Genomic DNA, 24,803 nt, shown 5'->3' with positions numbered 1-24,803 from the left:
GAGGTCATGGCACCCCTTTCCCTAACTCACGCATCTGATAAATATATATTGAGGGGGCGCATGAAAGCTAGTGTGCTGAGATAAGTGTAAATAGATTTGAGTACAAACATAAGCCTATATAAGGCTGATAGTAATGCGTGAGATGAGTATATAGGACCATATAAGTCCGCAACAAAAGGTGGAGCTCACTCGGACTCACTCAAGAAATATATTTTGCGCTTAGAGCTCACTCGGACTCAGACTCACCAAAATTTTCCTAAACTGGACTCACTCGGGCTCAAGCTCACCAAAATATTACTCACCCGGACTCACTCAGACTCACGGCCCGATCTGAGTCTGAGTGAGTCGACTCATGAGCATAGGCGTGCGCAAAGGGGAGGGGGGAGGGCGGCCGCCCCCCCCTAATCATCTAAGAGGGGGGCGCAAAATCTGCCCCGTACATTGACCCTTCTAGTCACCTAAGAGGAGGGGGGGGGGCGCGAAATCTGCCTCATACATTGACTTAGTAGGGTGGGGCGCGCTGCTATGAACCTTTGCCCCCCCCCCCCCCTGATGGGGAACCCTGCGCACCCCTATATGCTCATGAGTGAGTTTGCCGACCTATGCTCGGAAGGAATCCGCCTTTTTCGTTTTCCTGTGCTGCCCTCTGCCGTTTTGCTAGGTTTTGGTATGGGGGCGAAGTTTTCCGGGGTCGTCCGGCACAACCGGGAGAGACAGAACGAAAGACTCAGAGATCGAGAGGCGTGCTGAGGCCATGTATACCACGGCCGGTCTGGAGTTGCGCGCTCGCTCCTTCTTTTACGGCCTGCGCAGCCGCCGCGAGTGCATGGAGCTGTTTCTATACAGTCACGACGGCACGCTAGGCGTGAGGGCGTCGCGAGCCAACCCTCCAAAGCGCGCTGCGCCGCATGCATTTCGTAATGTAAAGCGCGAGACAGACGGTACGATTTTCCATGCGATGCGACGGCCGCCGCGGCGGTGCGGCAGCCGGAATGGTGGCTGTCCGATGCTATGAAAGGTCACCATTCCGGTGTCCCCTCCGTCGCGTCGGACGTCGCATCGCATGGAAAACTGTACCGTCTGTCTCGGCCTTTAGCCAGTTATGACCGGTGCAGGCCGTAAAAGAAGGAGCGAGCGCGCACCTCCAGACCGGCCGTGATCATACCAAAATGTTTTGCGATTTTTACGCTAGGGGAAAGGCGCATGCGCCGTGGTACCGTGAAAAAGACGGATTGCACATACGCTTAAAGGCCGAGGCAGACGGTACGATTTTGCATGCGATGCGACGTCCGACACGGCGGTGGGGAAACCGGAATGGTGATCTTTCATAGCATCGGACAGCCACCATTCCCTCTCCCCCAGCGCCGCGTCGGCCGGCACATCGCATGGAAAATCGTACCATCTGTCTCGCGCTTAAAGGCTGATACAGACGGTACGATTTTCCATGCGATGCGACGTCCGAAGCGGCGGTGAAGAAACCGCAATACCGGCTGTCGCACGACCGCGCATCGCATGGAAAATCATACCGTCTGTCTCGCGCTTAATTCGGCGCACGCAGGACCGGCAACAAACAGTAAACAGTTGCGCTGCGCGTTCCCGTCTCATCTTCAAAGCGCGTCCACATCGTCGTCATGCAGAACTAACTAGCCCGACTGAGTATACGCTGACAAACAGCAAAAGTAGTGCGACAACATACCTTCCGTCACGAAGCGCACAATAACGGGCTTCTCACTGCCGGCCACAAAGCCAAAGCCAAGCTGCGAGTCCCGGAAGAGCTCCACTTCTCTTGGAGACGGGGGTGGCTCTTCCTCGTAGTCCTTACGAGGATCCTCATAGGTGGTGGTCTTGCTCACGTGACTGGCAAAAAGAAATAACAACAATATTTGTTCAGGTTCTGACGACATCTTGGCCAAGCTTGAGCATGTCAAATTCAGATGTATCAGCTTTATATATATATATATATATATATATATATATATATATATATATATATATATATATATATATATATATATATATATATATATATATATATATATTGTACAGAATATTTGCGGCAACATGACGGTTATTTCCCGCACAGGTCTCTTAAAGGGGTCCTGCAACACTCTTCCAAGTAACCATCGAATGGCTTTATTAAAGAAGTTTATTGCCTCACGAATCGACCGCCGCAAGAAAATTTAAAATACGTCAAGTACGAGCGGAGTTATAGAGATCTGTCGCACGCTGAAAGCTAAGCAGGGAGGGGCGGCACGGAGGAAAGAAGTTACGTCACGCGGACGTCATGATCTTGAGCACTTGTTTTTCTTCGAACATGCGGCTTACTGTCAATGTGATTGTGAGTGCGAGCACGTGGCGGCATCCCGCGGCGGCCTCGGTAATTATGCAGCTCACGATGCTCAAATCAGACAATGGCCATGAATTTGGGTATATGGCGCGGTCACTTGGGTATATGGCATCATTTGTCGAGAGAAGAGAGAACGATTTCTAGCTGACTTTGAGAATTGATTGTTAATTCCAGGCCGCGTGCAGCGCTACAATGTTTGGCTCGCGTGTTAGGAGCCTCGACTACCGATCGGCAGCGTTTTCCGACTACCCTAAAAAGTGTTGCAGAGCACCTTTAAAAAGCTGTAATTGTGATGCGAAAGTAACGGCAGTATTCGAATGAAAAAAAAAAGTGACAGTGTAGACATGATTAGTTGTGTACTATCGTGAGCAATATGAGCTGGAACACCGCATTTGTGTTTATTCAACGATTAATTGTAATGTACTCATGCTAATGTGACGTAATGAATTTCCAAAGATACCTATTCGCTTGAACATTCAGTGTCATGAACACATTTGCGCTTGCCAACTGCGTTTAGCAGCTATGACCTTTTAAAAGGTAATTTCTGTGTTCCAGCTCATATTGCTCACGTCTATACATACTAGATCCCTTTAAAAAGTATTACAGGACTCTGTTCACACATAACCTTTCTTTCGGTCACGATGTCTAGATATGGAGACACGACATACTTTTGAATATTCCATGTAGTGATGACAATAACAACAACAAAAACCTTGAACGCAACATTGAATGCAAACACAAGCCTTTACCGGCAAAAAAAAAAAGAAAAGAAATGAGAGAGAGGTAGATAATAAGGATAATCTTTGTTGGGGTTTTACGTCACAAAACCACGATATGATTATGAGTGAAGGGCTCTGGAAATTTTGACTATCTGGTGTTCTTTAACAAGCACGTAAAGCTAAGTACACGGAACTATAGCATTTCGCCTCGATCGAAATGCGGCCGCCACGGACGGGATTCGTTCCCACGACCTTCAGCTCAGCAGTCGAGCACCATAACCACTAGACCACCGCGGCGGGTGAATGACAGAGTGAGAGAAAGAAAAAGAAAAGTGATAGACACTTTCGAACAGAAAATATAGCAGAATCATTAAAAGCAAGATAATATAGCAAGGTAACTCAAAAGGTCGACTATCAGGTTTGAAGAGAAGACGTTCCCCTGTGGCACCGCTTTTAATTAATTCGTAATATGTCTTGAACAGTCCACGCAGAAGGACCTCAACTTAATAATAACCCCTGCATCTACTTGTAAGAAATACTTACACTCTCTTCATTCTGCAGTGCACCACTTACAAGAGGACAATATCAGCAACAAACCAATTATTCTAAAATCGAGGATTGGATTGAAGTGGCTTCATACTAGACGTCCCAAATGTTCTACAACGACAACAACAACGATAAACATTGCAATGTTTGTGCCATATTTCGAGAAAACAATACATGAATATATGCAGAACATCACGGCGACGGCGCCGAAATTTCCCCTGAGGCGTTCTTATAATTGCTATAATAGTAAAGTGTTTCAGTAACTAGGTCGCTAAATTTCCGAGGGAACTGAAAGGCTGCAGCACTCATGGTCAATAACATTTTAGGGGTCCTTATGCTGTGGGTCTGTCCATCCTCCGTTTGTTTGTAGCGTTGTAGTAGCCACCTCTAGCTCGTGTGAAGCGCGCGTTCTGGTATGCAGTAGAAGAAGAAGACGACGTTGACGAGTGAGACTCTCGTGCGTGTTCGCCTGTGTGGCATTCTTTCTTCTTTACTGCGCGCGTTCTGGTATGCAGTAGAAGAAGAAGACGACTTTGACGAGTGATACTCTCGTGCGTGTTCGCCTGTGTGGCGTTCTTTCTTCTTTACTATGCTCGTGTTTTCAACGACACCCGAAGACAACATTTCAGAAGTAACGCGCCATGAGGCTCCCTCTTGGCACGCTTTCTCTTTAGCTCGGAGTCGCCAGATGGAAGACAAGGCTGCGGAACGGAGGGCACAGAAGGCGGCGGCAGAGCGCGCTCGCAGACAGAATCCTGAGGTGAGAGCCCGCGAGGCCGAAGCTGCACGGCTGCGGCGCGAATCGGATCTTCAAAATGTGAAGGACCGTGAAGCGGCGAGAAAGCGCGCGTACCGGCAGGCAGAGCCCGAGGCTGTGCGAGCACGTGAAGTAGCTGAAAAGCGCATCAGGCGGGCTCTGCCCGAAGGCGCCGACGTGCGCTTCCAGCGGGACTTCCTTGATAACAGTTTCGGCCATAGTTTCGGTGTGTGCAACAGATTGTGGTTCTCAAACAATGTAGTCACAATATCTCCCATCAAGAAGGACCACGCTCGCGCCAATGCCATCGCCGTGCTGCAGCGCGAATTCGCTTCGCCCCACTCATCATCATTCACCACGTAGATATGCTGTGATTTTTTTATTGCGATAGCAATTATATGGACAGTCTCGGCTGGAAAATGTCCGTCCCCGTCGCCGTCATTCACCGTATATGTATAAGTGTGTATATATATAGAAAAGCCATAAAGAAAAATAATTCAGAAATTCTTTCCGACGCGCGGAATCGAACGGGCGACCTCGCGATTTGCAGCCCGCCGCGTTAGACGTTAGGCCACGACAGCACCGTCTTTCAGCGTGCTAACGGCGCGCTATTTATATACATCATGTAATTCAGCATGCTTTCTTAGTGGCTACATAGATGGCGCGACGTGCGCGCGCCGCTCCTGCGATCGCCGTTGCTCTTCGCTCTACAGGGCGTGGCCGTTTAAGGGGCGGCCGGTGGGGCGCTTCGCTTCGCTCGCTGCAGCGGCCGCGTTTGCGAAAGGAGCGCGCTGTTCAAACAGAAATAAGTAACAAAAGTGACAATTAGTTCGCGCTCGTCTTGTGTGTACCTGTTCGTTCGTTTCGTGTGTCCTGCTTTATGTTTCAGCAGTGCGCTTCAAAGTGTCGAGCTGTGACGCATTAGTTCGCGCTCGTCCTGTGTGCGTTCTTTTCGTGCGTCCTTTGGGCTCGAGCGACGCGCTGGCAATTTCGAGCTGCTTTCCATTCTTCGCGTTACATTACAATTTATCGCTATCGCATTCATTGCTTCGCCGTTGCGGCGAAACTGTGACTTTTTTTTTTTTTGCTGACAGATGACTTACGCCATCATCTAGAAAAGAATAATAACCGGCTTTTCTAGTATCGGCTTCTACAATTTTTCGAACCCACACCCACATTTACGGACAAGAGGAAACATTCTGAAAAGTCGCGAAAAAACAAACAAACAAAAAAAGATCCCGCGCAGCCCGAGACCTATGATGAAACAAACTTCCGTAGCCTGACATGTCAGTTATGTTGACAAGCTCCGTGACAGCAGCCTATCCTTGCGACGGCTCGATATGCCGGCGGTAACCCAGTTACGGGGACGCATTCTAATCAGGGTCGGCACTCGGCGTCTTGGCATATATGGCGGCATCGAAAGGGGTGAAGGCACTTTCGCGGCACCTCGGGCGAAACATGAGCAGCGCCGGTGCCTATGCTTTCCCTGGCTCCTCCTCGGCTCGGTCGGCGCGATTGTTCTTTTGCATGAGGGGCGGAAGGGGGAGAGGAGGACTTCTTTGTTTTTGCGGATCCTAGAGGGCGACAAGGCAGTGATGGATGTCCACGGCACGGCAGAAAACACTCGTCGACAGTACGGGACGGGTTGGCAACGGGGGGCGCGGGAGCGGTGCAGGATGCGACCAACTCGATCGGTGGCCGCGCGGTCGCTCCAGTAATGAAAGCAGCGAGGGAGCGCCGTAATGAGCATTGGCACGAGAGAGAGGGAGACAGAGAGAGAAGGCCGTATTAGAAGGCCGTACCGCAGGAATGAGCTGTGACACGCGTATAGGGTTATTGGGCGTGCAAAGGCCGTTTGACTGAATGACGTGCCGGGATCGGCTAAAGTGGTCCCCTTCTCTCGACGGGAGGGGAGAGAGGGATGAAAAAAGCCCGTGCTTGGTGGTGGTGGGGAGGAGAGGAGGGGGAAGAAGGAGAAGGAGTCAAAGAAACGCGTAGGAAGGAAAAAGGATGCGACACGTGACAAGCTCGAAGCCTAGTCACAAGGAATTTAAGGGAGAAACAGGCCCTGGTCACGTGATAGGCAGAAACTACTATTGGTTGACTCGCTTTGATCGCGTCTGTTGAGGGCGCTGAGGGGGCCTAATCCTACCTAGGAGGCACCGCGCGCTGGTCCGGAGGGGCGGCGTCAGAGGAGCATGGATTGCCGAGGCTAGCGGAATAACGTGACGCTCGCTCCCAGTTTGCTCCTTCCTCCATGGAGACAAATACACGGGCGTAACAGCGGCGTCTTGGGTGTTAATCAGCGCCCTGCCCGCACTTCGTCTTACTTTACCTCCCGCGGCTTGGGGTCGAAGATTGGACGCGACCGCACCCCTGCGTCGGTTCGAGCGACTTGGGCCCGAGATCTGTCTGCTTGATAACTAGGACACAAAGGCGGCGGGCTGTGAATATGCCGTCAATTGGGAAGCCCGACGCTGAAAGTCATTTTAAGGGGAAAGAAGACAGCACTGAAGTTTCTGCCGCACGCAGTGCAGCACTAAAACGGGCCTTGCACTTTTTCGAGCGACGTCAGATGTTATAGCATGCAGGGTTTGAGCAAGCTCGGTCTTATCTAGGAGCTGATCTTTAGGACTGCTTGTCCTTGAACAATTTCTCGCTGAAATATAACAGATTTTTGAATGCGAAGCATTTCTTAGCGAACCCAAGGCACTTTGAGCGTTTCTATATACGTATCTATCTATCTAGCCGCCTACGTCTGGGAGCTCTCGTGATCGCCTCCTTAACTTGCTATAGACCAAAATTGGTGTGGGAGGGTAACAGAGTTTGACGAATATGACTGTCTGGTCATGACATGAATAACTTAAATCGTTTCGCGTACATCGTCAAACCCTTTCCTCCAGACACGCGTGGCACATACCCGTATACCACGGGCAGCGGTATGCAGGTATGCGTCACAGGTGATTGACAGTTTATATCTACCCAAGAAAGGCGGGAACAGACATTGGTAATTTAAATGCGAGGACGTTAAGAAAAGCACACATCAGCAGCGTTGACCCGACGAATGCGAAGAATAAAAATCAGGATCCCATTAGGAATCGAACCCAAGGATTCTGCGTAGCAGTCAGGTATTCTACCACAGAGCCATGCCAGGGCTTAAAACTGCTTTGGAAAGAGACTTTGTGCAGGCGTAATGTCGGTTCAACGTCAATTGTGGTTGCAGTGCTGGTTATCTAATTTTATAACAAAGTAATAAATATTACATATGTAATGTACTTCTATTATACAGACGTCATGTCGGGTTAAAGTCGATTGTGGTTCCAGCGTTGGCTGTGCTTTTATATCGCAGTCTAATAACATTACATTCGTATCCCTATAATTCAGCAAGATATATTCCAGCGTTGCCCGACCCCGGAGGAATACGCTTCCGAAAGTTACGTATGATATTCACATCATTGCACCGTAAAGTGCACTTCCTGTCGATAATACTGACTTAGAATAGAAAATTGAGCGAGTTGGTATTGATTCATAAATGCTTGTCCTGTGTACTTCTGTTCCTTGTCCCTTTTTGTGAGCGCTGCACAGTCCTAAGTATAATGATACTGACGTCTGTACTCTAACGTGAGTGCTTTTAACGCCGGTGTAGTCGACGTGCCTGTAAAACACAAGATGTGCACACAACAACTACACTTACGAAAAACACGTCGATCCACCTCGTAACGCATGGCTCAAAGTAAAAAAAAAATGCATGACAGACAACTACTCGCTGACTGCTTCGCATGAAACCGATTCCCACCTGGCGGGATCTGCCGAATTTTTTTTTCAAAGAAAACTTACACGAATGCTATAGAACATTAACTGGAATTCTTGAGACCATCAGCAGTTGCCACTGAACTTAACGGCTTAGCGTACACGTCACATGTATATAGCTGTTCTACGCTGGGCTAATTGATTTACGTTCAAACATGGCAAACAGTGCAGACGTCGAGACAAGAAGACAACGCATATGTCCTGTGTGTACGATTTGTCCCGCCGTGTGCGTTGTTAGCAGCGTCGGACTGCATAACGCGCAGACAGGCGCCCGTGTAAACTTCTTCAAAGACGCGGAATATTAGAGTACAAACGCGTACGGGGAATAAGACTCAGCGGGCACCTGACGCTCTGCGCACGCGTGCTTCCAATGCGCTCTACAGCGTGAAGTGACGAGGCGAAGAGACACGCCGAGCAGTCCCGAAATTAACGGCCCTCTCGAGAAATGGCCGCATCGCACAGTGTACCGTATATACTCGTGTAATGGCCGCCGGTTTCTTTTCCCAGAATTGGGGTGAAAATCGCGGGTGCAGCCATTACACGGAGAAAAAACGCCAGGCCTGCGCGAAAGCGCAGCACAGTCGCAATGAAAGCTGGAAGAGCGGCATTTCTAAAGCTCGTTATAAACTCTCTTGTGGCTACCAACGTTGGTGGCTACTTGGTGGCTACTAAACGTTGGTGGCTACTAATACAAGTACACTAGCAACGTACCCACTACGCCACGAATCATAATTTTTGTGAAGTTGGGAAGCACCCACCACGACATTATTCGTCATTCTGCCGAGAAGCGAGGTAACATCTGTAAGGCATTATGTGCACTTTGTTGATGCGACGGTTGATGACGATGAAGAACTACGGCTGAGCCTTTTGTAAGGGGTTTGAAGCTTTAAAAGACCCACTAGTTACGTAATTCACATCGTGTGACGCCCGGTAACTATTTAATTCTCCCATCACGCTTTATAACATACGTTAACGTGAGAAAGAAAGAAAGAGAGAGAGAGGGAATTAACTTTATTGAGACCCCGAGGAAATGGATCATAGGAGCCTTATGGGCTCCCTTAGCAACCAATAGAAGTGCACTTGCGAGGAACCCACTGCGCTATAAATCATAATTTTTGTGAAGTAGGGACCCTTACAAAAATGTATTTAGACAGTCTATAGACTGTCTTAACTCATTTAGAGACAGTCTATAGGCTGTCTAAATACATTTTTGTAAGGGGAAGCAGCCACTATGCAATGTTTCGTCATTCTGCGGAAAACCGTGGTACCCGCTACACACCTGTAAGGCATTATGTGCACTTTGTTGACGCTTTGGCTGACGACGATAAAGAAGCACGGCAGAGCCCTTTGTAATGGGCTGGAAGCATTCAACAACCCACTCGTTGCGCAATTCGCATTGTGTGACGCCTGGTTACAGAATTCGCGCTGTGTAATTGCCTGGTTGTTATTTTACTCTTCTACCACACTACATACGTTAATGTGGCTCCTTCCCGGCATGAAGCCTGAGGGTCTTTTTGCGAAGCAGTTTCAAGCTCCGGCATGGCTCTGAGGTAGAATACTGGCTCCCACGCAGAGGGCCCAGGTTCGAACCTCATTCCATCCCGGATATTTTTTCTTATTTAGTTTTTTTTCCCCTTATTTCGCGCGATAGTGGTTACGGCCACCGGCGGCGGTGGCGGCGGACAACTATGGCGCCAAAAACGGCCCTTGTTGTGATCTCATAACAGCTTTCGCTGTAAAAGACGACGACTTCTTCTTTTTTTTTTTTTTTCGTACATGTTTTCAGTGCTGCCTCCCTTTACTGAACTGCAGTACTCGCCTACACTGGGAGAAGCGAAGAAAAAGAGCCTTTGTCTTTTTCGCGCGGTTGCAAGAATGTTACTCCTGGCCCTCCTCCTTCCCGGAGCTCGTCGCATCCTCAAGCTCGCCTCTGCCCCGGATGAGGTCGTCCTCCGTTCCATCGAACTTGTTCGAAATTCCTGTGACCTTGAATCTTTTCCCCATCGTCTTGAAGGAAACCCCACAACACGCTTCGAAAATCCAGTGGTACACATCCACAGGCGAGCGCACGAGGGGGGCAACCGCTCCCACCCCGCCCCCCCCAAATCGCATAGGGGGGGGGGGCAAAGTCTGCTCCACGCCTTTATTCAGTCGGACCTGTGTCGTCATTGTTTAAATAGCAGGGTTATAGCCAAGCAGGCTTTCGACGATAGTGGCGGCCGAAGGCCTCTGATTTTGCATTCCTAGAGCTGTTTACTTCTCATCTTTTCTCCAGGAAAGCCAAGTACCAAAGGCGGGCCGTTGTGAGAAGCACGGCATCGCTTCATTTTCATTTTTTCATCCATTGATAAGCATGTTCTCCTTTGGACTCGACCAACGGGAGGGGTGGGGTAATGGGGGTGCTGAGATTAAACATTGCCCCCTCCCCCTACAGGGAACCCTGCGCATGCTTATGTACACATCCACAAGTGATGCCCTCTTCAGCCGTCCTGCAGCGCCACCCCACCCCCTCCCATAAATAAAAAAACAAAACAAAAAAAAGAAACGTGCCCCACACCATATAATACGGCTAAGCTTCTCAAAAACTAAGGGTGCGGCTGATACATGAGTAATCTTTGAATATATAATTTGGGGGGATTCTTTAACAAAGAGCTCACAGGGTCCCTTATGCCTCCGCCTCAGTCGACTCGAAGGCAAAAGCCATCTTCTTTTTCTTCTAGGTCAATGTGCCGAACCTCCCACGAACCCCTCCGAAAGCTTTCTGCAACTAACGTGGTTTTGCGATGCCTCCGGGATCGGAGGCATTGTAAGCTTTCTGCACTTCACCTTGTGTTGCATTGCCTCCGGGATCAGCCAACCTTCGATCAAGCAATGATGATGTCACATTGACGTGATGACGATTTCACGAATTCGGGCGATCTGTGACGTCACATAGTGACGTCATCACGTGATGATTCTTTTGCATCACTCGTGTTGACGGACGCCGGTCAATTTTCGCGCTCGATGAGGCATCTAAGGCTTTCGCCTCCAAAGTTCTGGGTGCGGCCACTACATGAGCATATACGGTATGCATACAGTACTCACTTGATGAAGTACGTCCTGCCGCTCTTGTCGACGGCCGCCTCCCAGCCGTAGGGCAGCCCCGTACACGACGAGCTCCACGAGTCCACGGGGGGCAACCACGATGACGTCCGCGTCTCGTGGCTGCAACGTAAAGAGACATCAAGGTTAGTGCACTGTCACTGGGCATGCAAGGTGGCGGCTACGACGAGAATAATTCATTTATCATGGAGGTATGCGGGTGAAAATGTAGCGGCACATTCAGACAAATATGCAAGGTCATAGCAGGGCCCGCTTACTGCAGAACGAAGCCGTGGCACTACGCATCAGTTCACACAGCAGATTCCGAACGTGGTATACACGCACGTGTGGACACGGTAGAGATTACTCTATAATGAACAGCGTTAAGAAAGGAAAAATAGACAACCGCCAGTTTGTAGCACGAAGCCACAAGGAAATCCATACGGATTTCTCAGAAATAAAGCCTCTTAGTTGCCGAAAAATTCGTCCTGGTCCGGGGTTCGAACCCGGGACCAACGCCTTTCCGGGGCGGTCGCTCTACCATTTCAGCTAACAAGGAAGCTAGCAATTGGCAGCGCGAGGGCGAATTCAACAACTCGAAGCGACTGGACACATATTGCAGATCAGTTCTGCGGAATCCCGCAAGGTGGCAGAAGGGTTAAGAAAGGGAAAATAGACAACCACCCGTATGTCAGTTAAAGTGGAAGCATTGGGTTTATTGTGGTTATTCCTTATTCAGAAAGAGGACGCAGGCGGAGGCACGGACAGCTTGTGCCTCCATTTGCGTCCTGTTTGATTGGCATATCCATGGGAGGGGGGCAGTTGAAACCCCCGAGATTTTTTCGATTTTGGGTGTGTATATACACACGCACATATACAAACACGAACATACATAAAGAGTGGTGCACATTTAAGAGACAGGCCCCTTTCACGGTACCATTTACACCGATGTGCACTCTCAAAATTTTCACGGCATAGCACAACTTCATGGAGGCGAAGCGGACCTTCAAGTACTCCACGCACAACACCGCGTGACAGCGTCCCCTTTCCACACGCATTATGCTTCACGGTACAGCATAATTGCAAAGCGGTGAGGCTCACTTTCAAGACCCTTGCGCGGAAGGTTTGCCGCCGCCGGTGGGAGCCGATCCGGCCGCTAATGACGAGGCGTACGCGGTGCTCTAATAATTGAGTAATTTGATAATATATGGCGGGGGCTGTTATGTGCTCCACTCCCTGGGAAGCTTAATTGTATAGCGGTGCAAAGCTAACACTCCATATGCCCTGTTGAACACAATCACATCAAGCGAACGAATACTGAAGCCAAGGAAATCATGTGCACGGGGATTTATTTGTAATTTTATTTGAAGTGTAGTAGTACTACACTTCAAATAAAAACTACAAATAACGCCTCTTAAGCTTTACATGGTTTCATATAATGGTGTAAAATAAAAACGGGCCACTCGATCCATTCTTATTCTCTCGCTCAAATGCTCTGATGATTACCCGTACACGTACAACGACACGCAGCGCAGTTTTTGTACGCTGGTTATGGTTATTCGAGCCACAAGAACTTGAACACGCGTTTACGGTCCTCGTTAACGTGGATTCACGCAGCCCCGCGTCACTTGGGATAAACGCGACGCATATCTTATCACGCCAAATCCGCCTGGAACTGCAACAACGCGTTTTCCGTTGCGAAAGACTTCATAACAACCTAGCAATGTCCGAGATGGGCTATACAGTTGCACCAAAGTTGAGGCCAGTGCATTAGCGTAATTATTTGATAACACCGACAAGAACAACGTCACGCTCTAGATGCACAGCCTGTAATAACCCGAATCGATATGCATCCTTAAGAAACTCGGTGGGCGCCGCAGTTTCTCAAACGTTGGCCAATGCAGTTGAGCAGCGTGATAAATGCAAAAAAGAAAAACAAAAAACAAAGGCCGCGGCAGGCGTTCAGGCACTTTTGCGCAGATGCATTTCTTACTCCGTAACGTGGGAATAATGGCTTCCATGCATCTCGGAGCACGGCTGCAGGCTGGCACGCGGAATAATATACGGCAGAGGCCTACGGCACGCCACGCACTCAGCTGCAGCGGTGCGCGCCGGAATCGTTTCGGTGGTGCGCATGCAAATAGCAGCCAACACCTGAGCCACTTCCCAACAGGCGCCGGATGTAGAAGTCTCGCATTTCGCGCAGACCGAAAACGAATGGAGTCGCCGCGACCGGGTATTGGGCAGCCACTACATCAGCGGAAATAAAAGAGCAGCTCCAGCAGGCCGAGCTGCGTGCGCCGAGAGGATACTATGTTCGTAGGCTTTTCCAAGCAGCTATATAGACAAAGCCTATAGATACCAGCGAGTGGGCCATGCGCGCAGCCGTGCGTAGACTTGTGCAACGAGAGCTCGCAGGCAGTACCGCCATAATTCACGCTGGACTGTTTCGAAAAATACTCGCGAAAAACACTAGGAGAGTAAAAGTTACACATGCTTTCCATTTCAGTGCTTGCGCAACGCAAGCCACCTATTTGCACGCACACCACGCACTCTTGTGAACAATGAAGGCGTGCGCTGCGAACAAGAGAGGCGAAGCTGCCGACGCACAACCACAGAAATTAAAGATAAATATAAAGTGGAAGCATGAAATGAAATGACGCTTTATGAGAAAAAAAAATACTTTCGTCAGGGTTTGAAAAGTATATCTGAAACACGTACGATGAAGCAGCGAGAGAGAGAGAGAGAGAGAGAGAGGGAGTAAGTATTGCGTAATCGTAAAACTTAAATCATTAGGTTAATTATCCGGAAAGGAAATCGCTGCGAGACACTGCAGACAGCCCCGTACGCGTAGTCGAAAAGGGCTAATGATAAACTAGTACTGAAGGCCACCAGTTAACACGACGTTCACGCTTGGCCCGTGCAGAAAAATGGCTTTAATAGAACAGATACGGCCCAGCATAACCGACACAGATATGAACTGAAGATACCACGCTACACAAGCCCCTCCCCCCACCCCTTCCCCACCGAGTCCGTTTCGTTTTTTGTTTTATTTCACAAACGGAGAACCATCCTTTTCATAGAACTTCCTTCCACACGCGAATTTCCGGCGAGCTCATTTGATTAAGCCGAACGTCTCCGACACGATGAAAAACGCCGAGACCTTCCCAACGTTCCCGCACTGCGTATTCCCGCTCTTAAACGTAAACTGTATAAGGCTCCCGCGAAATCCTAAGCGCTCTACTAACTCCATAATTTATCACCGCACTATAGCTCTGCATCGGAGCTACATAACGAAGGACACGAGCAAGGAAATGAAGAGCTACCGCCTTCCGGGAAAACAGCGTGTTCGGCACGCACGTCCTCCATTCAAGGCCTTCCGTTACAGGCACTGCTAATAAGAAGCGATTGCCAAACTCGAATCGCGCGCACATGCGCCTTCGTTGGACGCCTTTTCTTTGCTCGGCCGGCAGCGCTCACACGCGCCATGTTTCTGTGAAAGGCAGTGTCTGCGAGTTAGCGCTCTCTCAGATTTTGCCAGTGACGTGGTTCGAGCGGCGCCTTCTTTCTTTCTTTCTTTCTTTCTTTCTTTCTTTCTTTCTTTCTTTCTTTCTTTCTTTCTTTCTTTCTTTCTTTCTTTCTTTCTTTCTTTCTTTCTTTCTTTCTTTCTTTCCTTCTTTCTTTCTTTCTTTCTTTCTTTTTCTCCTCCTCTCTCTCTCTCTCGACCAGTCATCGAAACAAGAACAGCAACATCCACCACCATCACGACTCAAACCAAGAATGTGGCCGCCTGCAAAGGGCATTTTCCGGCTTCGCTTACGAGTAGTGCGGCAGAGCAAGTAGCGGCTAAGCAAGAGAGAAAAATGGCGCGACAGGTCGGTGCTATTTCTGTGCTGAGTGAAAGGTCTTAATATGAACTCATGGGACGGCAACGGCGACCCAGGGGCAGTCGAATGAACGAGAGAGGGAGGTGGAAAAGCAAGGCCACGAGTGATGACGTACCTGTGACGTAGGAGAAGCCACGCACAGAGAATATACGCAGGCTATTCAAAAACAGCCCGGAAGAGTCTCAGCGTTTAATAAAACTGAATCACGAACAAGTTCCGTTTACCGAACTGTGTCAGTCGAAGCATTTTACAGTTCAGCATACTACAAACACTTGTAACGGTTCGCGTCTCAGCTCGTATACTTACTGATAACTTTTGTTTATGCAGTTTCCCCATGACAATGTACTATTTAAGAAATTGCTTTGTCAAGCATGACTTGAGTAGCAAATCCATCGTCGTCTTGTGTTTCAAATAATGCGATGTAACTTCACACACTGTTGAACACAATCAAAGGCGCCCGTAACCAATGGACAAGAGATGTGGGGCGAGGGAATTAATCGTTTCTATATTACGTATTCCAGTAAATCATTGAAGTCACGTTTAGTTGCGAAAAAACAAAACAAAAACCACAACATTCTTGAGAGTAGCGTGGGCTAAAAATTTAATCAACGTCTATACACAGCGTCGATTCTTCAAGTCCCTGTCTGCAGATCTCTCAACACTGACCAATTTGCACACCTCGAGTCTGGAACAACTTCCATGAAGAACGAAAAGCCGAACACGCGAAGTTGGCATAGAGAGAATGAAATTGTGAAGACGTACTTCAATATGCGCAAAACAAAACAAAACAAAACAAAAACGCAAGTTTTTTTTTATCACCGAATGGGACCTTTCATTTGGTCAGGCATTCCCATACACAGCTGTACCAACGCTCTTCAGCCCGCCTTTCTTTCAACGACGGTAGCGTTGGTTAAACAAGGTTCGCGATAAGGAAACTCGACGGAGACGTAACAATGTCGCCGACGCCTTTCGTCGCCTCGTACGTATCAGGATTGCCTGTCGAGACAGACTCTGCAGTCTCGAAAATCTCGTTCTAGTGAAGAGCTACGTACGTACTAGTGAAAACGAAGAGGTGTACAAAAAAATAAATAAATAAAGGGAGCGAAGTGCGTTGTTCAGGCAGATGACAGCAGCTTGGCGCCCTCAGGACGTCGCTAAAGGACGTACATACGTACTTCTCAATTGTGACGCGTACGTGCGTCCTCTTGTTGAAGACCACTCTATATAGAACGACGTCCTGAACAAACATGCTCTACCAACTTCTCTGCCTTGACATCAAAATGAAACGTGAACAAGTCCGAGTATAACAGCCCACCGGGCGCCCGGCCCCCTTCGATGCGTTTACGAAGTCCGTCGGTGTGCGCGATGTCGGCCTGACTCGAATTCGGCCGCTGTCCCCCTTTTTTTGCCAACATCCGTCAGAATCGGAACGAAAAATGAAGATGTTCACTCGGCTGTCCATTCAGCCGTGCGTCCGTGCGGTGAGTATTCGAATGGAGCCTTGTGACCCAGTTAGGCGGTTGACGTTGAGGTGACCTGACTGACGCCTATGTCGCTCACGTCGTAGTGTACATGCCGCTGCCTCCAGCGCTGTCCACGACGTTCTTTTAGAGAACTTTGAAAACAGAATTTGCTGACCAAGAAATGTCAGTGTCCATTAGAAAAGCGACCATTATTGACACTTTTTTTTTTCCTTCGGGAACGCGACACGCTGTAGTAGTAGTACTAAGTGTAAGGAAGTCCGAAACGCTATACAGTATATAATGAGAACACACACACACACACACACACACGCGTACGCGCGCAAATGTCAGTTAACGTTTCCATTTGGAAGAATGCACTTCCCATATCTCACATGTGGGTCATTTGGCGTCTGGATTCGAAAAATATACCGATACTGACCTCCAGAATAACTCAAATCTGGACGTCGACTGAACCATAAAGATTTTGTTCCACGGTTATGTTTCAACCCATGGTGACCGCATGGGGTGCCACTTGAAAAAAAAAAAGAGAGAGAGAGAGATAAGATGCTTGAGACAATTCCCGTCTCTGTAGTTCATCCGAACAAAAGTTACTTAATCGCATTATACGAGTAAATAATGCGAGTACCATTCAGCAAACCCACAAACATTTTATTCCTTGTGAAGCCGCGGGCCGCTAGCGAAACGTCTGTGGGCCGCGTGTTGTTGGAGACCCCTGCTTTACGTTAACCAGGATGGCTTTGACAAACTCCACGATGGCGATTTGACAAAAGGACATTTGCGCTTGCACGTAAGAGAGGTTGAACCGCTATCCCTTGACCCCAGCATTGGGAAATCAAATGGTCGGGGCGATCGAGTGAAATGCGTTTGCTTGTACAACCAGACAGCATGGTTGGTAGTTAATGTAATAAGTACGCGAACGTTTTTTTCCGCTGACCCACGTTCTTGTTGTTGGCTCACAAGCGCCTCGTTCGCGACGCTTCGTCTTTCTCCTTTTCTTCTTTGCCTCGAGGTGGCGCTACTTGTGGGGATACACTCCACGACGAAGATTTGACAAATGGGTGTTTACACTTGTGCGTAAACAAAGAGTAGAAGGGAACGACCAAACAGCACGCTTACGAGTAGCGGGGCGAAGCCTATCTTGCAGGCAAATGGAAAAAAAAATATTTTAAACAAATAAACAAAAAGGACGACTAGAGGCGTACAGGAGCCGCAGGCGATGTTGCGTGCCGCGCATACCGGCGTGCGCGAAAACAAAGACGCACGCCACGCCTGTGCTCCCCGTCTTCGATCGGACGCAGCGAGGCAGAACGAGGGCGGCAAGGCGTCCCGTCCACATCGAAGGTTATCGAACCCTTGCCATCGAGCTTACCATAGCGACACTTTACCTGCTAACCTTTACTACGGCGGGAGCTATCATGTATGTGATGTACAGTCACTGCAGAAAAAGATGAGCGCAAGCGACCATTGGCCGGAACGGTCGCTTGTGCTAATCTTCTTCTGCGGTGTGCGTAGAGTCGCCCAAATCTTAAACTAGCGTGCGCGAGCGGCATTTTTTCCTTTGTCTCTTAGCCATATGACTGAATTAAGTTCCAAAAAAAAAAGGTGAGGGCAAGTGCATGCCCACAGAGCGCATGCCCACAAAATAATAATTTGCAACTTCGTTCCATCACATGGCGCTGACACACAGAAAAGTCACCGCTGCTCACGCGACATAAAGATTTCGGCGGCTGTAGGCGATATTGTGACATACCTTGATGAGGTTCACTTATTTTGGTTCATCTCACTCAGCAATTTCTGTGGATTAACGTCGAATTAACTTCCATGACAACGGTGTCTGTCTAGTCGATATATACCAGCAAATGTCAGCGTCTAGTTCTGCGGACGAAACTGACAAAGTCGATCGCTCGTATTATGAGTGGTCGAATAAACACTGCTCGTGTACTCCGTAATGAAATGTGAGCGCCGGGCGTCGCAGATAAACCGAAGCGAATACCCCGGGATATAATCAGCACGGTAAATAGCAATTGAATGCATCTGGTAAAAAAAAAAGAAGCACCGATCAATAGGCGTCTGTACGGCTAACCGCCGCTACTTGACTCTAGTAATTGCAAACCGTATCGTAATATAGCAAGTCATGAGCCAAAGCAACATAATCAAACGAGATAGTACAGCGCCACGGCACAGAAGTTACTAGCAATTTAGACGTTATGCTCGTATAAATTACGGTAGGAAAGATATACGAAATTTAAAAGGGATAAAAAAAAGAACGGCCTTGTTTGATGCAAACAGTGCGGCGGATGGTTGCGGCTTCTACGCTCAGCACTATATGAAAAATAATAAATGCGGCGAAGCCCTGGAACCAAGTCGCAAATCGCATTAGAAATGAACTGAGAAACGATTCGCGTTCCAATGAGAAGGATAAACTATTTACTCGGACGATAGAGCACGGAGAACAATTCGCCTGCGAAGGCGTGGCCGCTACAAACGAACGACGTTCAAGAGAGCCAAAGGACCGGGCGAGCAAAAAGAGATGCAGACAGCTAGAGGAAGCGCAGAAAATGAGCACAGCAGCGCATAAATAAAAAAATAAAAGAGAAGTATAACTGGGATGAAAGAGATCTTCGACAGCGAGAGTTTTCCAAGAAGTTGCGTAAACGGGAAGGGGCGGGTGGGGTGCGCTTTTGGCATATTATGCTATATGCGCATAACCGAGACTCTATTGTTCCTGCGCACCAAGAAGCGCAGGACTGCCACACTATACCCGAACAACGTAGTGGTTGGTGCTCACAGGGTGGCAAATAGCAGCAGCGCCATCGTGCGAAACCTCCCCTCCCCTCCCTCTCAATCGGTAGAAAGACAGAGAAAACAAGAAAAAGAAATCAAAATGCATCGAACAGTGTGGCGACGCCTTAGCGAAGCCTCTGACACTTCGCCAGCTGCGCCAGACCATACACTATACGCTGGCTCATCGCCAGTTCCGTGCAATGCAGCGAAAGTTACGCGAGATGCGTTTTTAAAGACGATAGTCTTTCTTGGGGAACTTAAACGCAGAAATTTTGGTCTGTCTGTCTGTCTTTCTGTTTGTTTGTCTGTCACCCGATTCAGCCACCCGGCCAAAATTTAACCACTTGCTTACCGCCCAGCCATCTTGAACTGGTACGGCCGTTCATACTTGTGAACACTGTCGGTCAAAAAGTAAATATTACGCATATCTGAGGCGCAACATCAATACGTAATTATTAGGTGGTGTGTTCCTTTACTAGAAAATACGTAGATAAGTAATTCTAGAGACCCTAATGTTCCGTAGGCTGCGCTAAAACTGCTAGTGTTCCTTAGGCTGCGCTGAAAATGCGACGCTATGAGGCTAATACGGCGGTTTAACATAGAGGAGGAGGTCTCGTGTAGTACGACCGACACAAGACTATCGTCTTTCGACGACATTTGCAGCGAAGCACGCAGATACGCGGCCAGATTTTTTTTTATACACAGATCAGAAACTAGAAGGGAAGCATGTATTAGAGAAAGAGAGACAGAGAGAGAAAAATAAATAAGCCACATCGTCCATTGTGCTTCACCAATCCTTCCGTGATCCTTTCGTTCAACGAGCGCGGAGCTACGACTGATAATGGATACAAATAATGGAGACGTATAATAAACGAGCGTTTCCTCCTGTCATTTAAAGCTCCTGTTTGTCGGCTCACACGACCGGCATACGTGGTTCGCCGCGCTGCACGGAACTAGGGAGTATATAAAGTATATCGCCAAAAGGGGGCGCCCCAAAGACGAGGCGGAAAATGCGACGAAAGAGCGGCAAGCATCACTGAGAATACAAACTTTTTTTTCCGCTGCATATAGAGACGCATGAATAGGGAATAAAAAAAAATAAAGGGAAGAAGAAGGGGGAGGAGGAGGAGAAGACGGCCATAACGAAAGAATCATAAGGGAGGGGAAAAAATATCGACGAGCATCGGATATCGAGATGGTGAGACGTGCACCGCAAAGAACAGAGGCAATCTTGCTCTTCTTTTTCTTCCTCATCATCTTTGCGAAATCCTCCCGGGAGATCCGGCCTGCACACACACACAACGGGCGTCCAAACTTTGTGCTCGCAAAGCTGAAAGCTGTACGCGGCGTCACGGAACGGCATGAAGTGGCGAGCGGTAACTTCCTTCATCACCTCGCGCCTCGGTTCCCCTCCCCCATCCCCCCTCTTCCTCTCTCTCCTCCGTTTCAACCGAACTGAACGGTGGTGCCCTCACTTGCCTTCGTTTTCTTTTTCTTCCTTTTTTTTTTACCTCAAGATGAACAAGAGAACGGTGTAAGAGGAGCAGGATGCAGAAGCCATCATCTTACTTCTCTAAACGAGAAACACTGCGGGAAGTTGCATAAACGAAGTTCTAGCACGAAGTTGCATAAGCAATCCGGCAGAACAAGGATTTCTAAGAACAATAAATTAAGCTGAACTTCCTCAGAAAGTAATTACCCGATAAGATATCAAGATGTTCGCTCGGCCTGCTTCCGCAGCTGTTGCGGATGTCTAATTTTGCATCGAGGATGTCGTAACAGAGTCATTAGTACCTCCGTGCAGAAGAGGCGTAGCCAGAAATTTTTCTCGGGGAAGAGGGGGGGGGGGAGGAGGGAGGGGCTTCAACCATCATGTATGCGTGCTCGAGCGTGTGTTTGTATTAAAGTTGCAAGGCGGGGTTGTTGGTACGGCATATTTGGATAACAATGGTAGCGCAAACAAACAGGACACAAGGAGACAACAAGGAGGCACACAGAGAACGCTACATGTGTCTCTGTGTTACCTTCTTCTGTCCTGTCTCTTTGCCCTGCCATTGTTATCAGTGCCATTGTTATATATATATATATATATATATATATATATATATATATATATATATATATATATATATATATATATATATATATATATGGATGTGGGGTTGCACACGCAACCCGTTGTCTTCAACGCGGCTGCACCTCGGCTTCCCTCTACGTTTGTACGCGCAGTGGCGAGAGGGGTTGCGTGGGAGAGGGCACTGTGCCGCTCCCGCAGCCTTTCGCGCCCTGCTCCCTGGCCGAAGTCGAGATGCCCCGTTTTCCCTCCTTGCCCTTTTCTGGAGAGACTCCTCTCCAGACCCCAAGAGACGCGCGCGGCTTTCTTGGGGACCGCCTTGTCTTTCGACTCGAGCAGCGGTGACGACCACAGCTTGATCGAGTCGGGAGCCACCCAGACGCCATCACCCCCTGCGCAACGCCCGGTCTATTGTGAGGTAACACTGCCTCAGGGCCGGACTGCGAAGCCACGAGAGGTGAGTCGAACCTTATCGCTCTCAATCTCGTGTGCTTCCCACTTTGTTGTTGTTTTGACGTTGTCGTGCGGAACTTACTCCGCCGCTTCGTTCTTACCTTGTACTTTGTTGCGTTGGTGGCGCTTTTGACACAATAAACTGTGTCAGGCAAAGAACTCGTCTCTGTTACCACTGGCCTGAAACCCGCCGCGGTCGCAACTTACGCGAACCGCGGGATAGGGGGTCACAGCTCTGACTGTTAGGGCTGCTGCGTAGCACTAGTAGCGAGTAACTACACTCCTCTAGTGCGCTGTGTGATCCAAAGACGGGGCAGTTTCGCACGCGCGGATCTGTTCGTTACAAAGTAACCCCTATAATATATATATATATATATATATATATATATATATATATATATATATATATATATATATATATATATATATATATATATATATATATATATATATATATATATATATATATAACGACGTCGCTGTTAGGAGGGACGTAGTTATCGATGTGGCCGCTGCACGCGTGCGCTTAAGAGGCCTACATACTGTGGTATTTTCTGCAATAAAGGCAATTGATGTTTAGGGCTCGCCCTGTACACTGTGTTCTTCTCTTTCTTGCTGTCCTTTCACTTCACACTTTTGCGCTAAAACATGCCGCACGTGATTACGCACAACTCGCCCAACAGCAAGTTTTACTGAAGTTCAATTTTCTGCTCACACGAGTCATAAAGAAAAAAAAAGGGGGGGGGGGGGGCAAAGCGCTCTCATGACGTGATTTATGCTATAACGTAAAATGTAAGCCTAAGCAAACTTGCGCTCTCTCCCCTCCCTTCCCTCTCTCCCTAATAATTATAATGGTACAAACCATACAGCTCCTGAGGCCTGGTTTACTTCGAGTCATAAAAGTGCAGCGCGTTCGTTATTTACAACGGACGTGAGCACAGATAACGCTCACAAGTTCGCGGTCTCAAGGTGAAGAATAACAACAACAACAACAACAACAACAACAACAACAACAACAACAACAACAACAACAACAACAACAACAACAAATCGTATGTTTTTACAGTATCCCGATCAATAGGCACGCTGAGCCGACGGCTGAAATCAAATTTTAAGCGGCGGCCTTAACCTCACGTGTGGCATATACAGTGTATACACGTAGAGCGCACGAGAGAATAACAGGAAGAGATAAGAGTTCCTTTTACGACCCTTCCGATGCACCGAATGTATATAGAACCTGCGCTAGAAAAAGAAGAAGAAAGACGGGTTATATTTACGAAAACCGCAATGCGGTACAGTAACAGGACGTTTACGGCCCTTTTCTCCAACTTTTATTCGAATCGCGGTGCCCTGTTAGCCGCAGAATCGACCGCAAGATATTTTCATAAGCGTCATAAAATTTATCCCATCGCACTCCTGCGCGAAGCCATCGGTAATTGAACATTTTTAAACTGTCGCTTATATTATGGTCGCGCTCTCTCTCTCTCTCTCTCTCTCTCTCTCTCTCTCTCTATATATATATATATATATATATATATATATATATATATGATTGAAACTACGCTTGCATGTAAAACATGAAACGTGGGGGGAACACTTTCAAGAATGATATTTCGCGGAGGAATCCAGAATTTCGTAAACGGAACGTGATGTAAAAGCCGCACTGCGGTCGAAATTTCGTGTCCAATGTGAAGAGATTCCTGCAAAACAATACAATAGCGAAGTGAAGCTAGTGCTACAAGTAAGCTACAAGTACGGGCCGTTCAGTCAGCGTATGAACGAGCATGTTAATTATCGAAACTTTACACGCCGTGGGGGTCTAGTGGTTATGGTGCTCGACTGCTGACCCGAAGTTCGCGTGATCCTATCCCGGCCGCGGCGGCCGCATTTCGAGGAGGCTAAATGCTAGAGGTCAGTGTACTTAGGTTTAGGTCCACGGTAAGAAAACCCCCAGGTGGTCGCAATTTACGCAGCCCTCTAATACGGTGTCCCTCGAAGTTATATCGTAGTTTTGGGACGTAAAACCCCTACAACTATTTTTATATTAATTGTCGAAACTTCATAAAGCTTCAAACTAACTTGTGACTTTCAATAACATCACAACGATTACAACGCATGTGCGCGGATATAAGAGTAGAAAAAAAAAAAGGAAAATGGTTTCCCGAAAATTTTGCAATAGCATTAGAAAATAACAAGCCACCGCATCGTCAGAAGACAGAAGCAGCAGATTAGACCAAACGACGTACGACGTCCTATATTCACATTCCCCGGGGGTAGCCAGACAGTCGCCGAGCCAGTGTTAATATCGATTTTCGTAGGAAACTTTATGGCTCACTGGGGTCAAGTGAATGGAGCGTATATGTCATGGAGGAAATAAACTAGGAGGGATCATTACGTGACGCAGCGAGCCTTGGCGAGCAAACTCTCCATGAAGCCATTTTCTCCGCTTTTTCCCAAGCATCATCAGCCCAACACGTGATCTAAGAGAGAGAGAGATAGTGCGTACTGGCCGGAAATATTCGTATACGGCTGCGCTGCCGTAGTTTTGCTCGTACTGCACCCAAGCTGTCCGACGTAGTGACCAGGTGTTTGGGCCGATATGCTTTTCTTCGGTTCAATCGCGTTGCTGCATGCCATGGCCTGTCTTACATTTTCTTTTCTTTTTTTTTGCGCGAAAACGCCACACGTTCATGCCACTTCCACTGAACATTAAGAGACACCCCAGACATCATATTAGTTATCGTAATCACTATCGCGATCCTCATTTTCCTCCCGAGCGTGTTCCCTTATTGACCGGAGTTTGGGAGCCCGCTCGGTTTGAGCAATAACAAGAGCGTTCCGGCGGCTATGAGCAATCAATC

At 48.2% G+C, this 24,803-nt stretch overlaps 1 protein-coding gene across 2 annotated transcripts in view; it reads right to left on the bottom strand.

Moving 5' to 3' along the window:
- The window catches only part of LOC119382879 (uncharacterized), a 476,078-nt gene that overhangs the window by 32,872 nt on the left and 418,403 nt on the right, over positions 1 to 24,803 (bottom strand). For both annotated transcript variants that reach the window (XM_037650771.2, XM_037650772.2), the window contains 2 exons: positions 11,264 to 11,383; positions 1,697 to 1,857 (listed from right to left, as the gene is read on the bottom strand). In XM_037650771.2, the coding sequence (XP_037506699.1) occupies positions 1,697 to 1,857; positions 11,264 to 11,383 (281 nt within the window). The remainder of the gene's footprint in view (positions 1 to 1,696; positions 1,858 to 11,263; positions 11,384 to 24,803) is intronic.

The sequence above is a fragment of the Rhipicephalus sanguineus genome, chromosome 2 (genome assembly GCF_013339695.2).
Source record: "Rhipicephalus sanguineus isolate Rsan-2018 chromosome 2, BIME_Rsan_1.4, whole genome shotgun sequence".
Taxonomy (NCBI): domain Eukaryota; kingdom Metazoa; phylum Arthropoda; class Arachnida; order Ixodida; family Ixodidae; genus Rhipicephalus; species Rhipicephalus sanguineus.
This window is presented reverse-complemented; position numbering and strand designations above follow the sequence as displayed.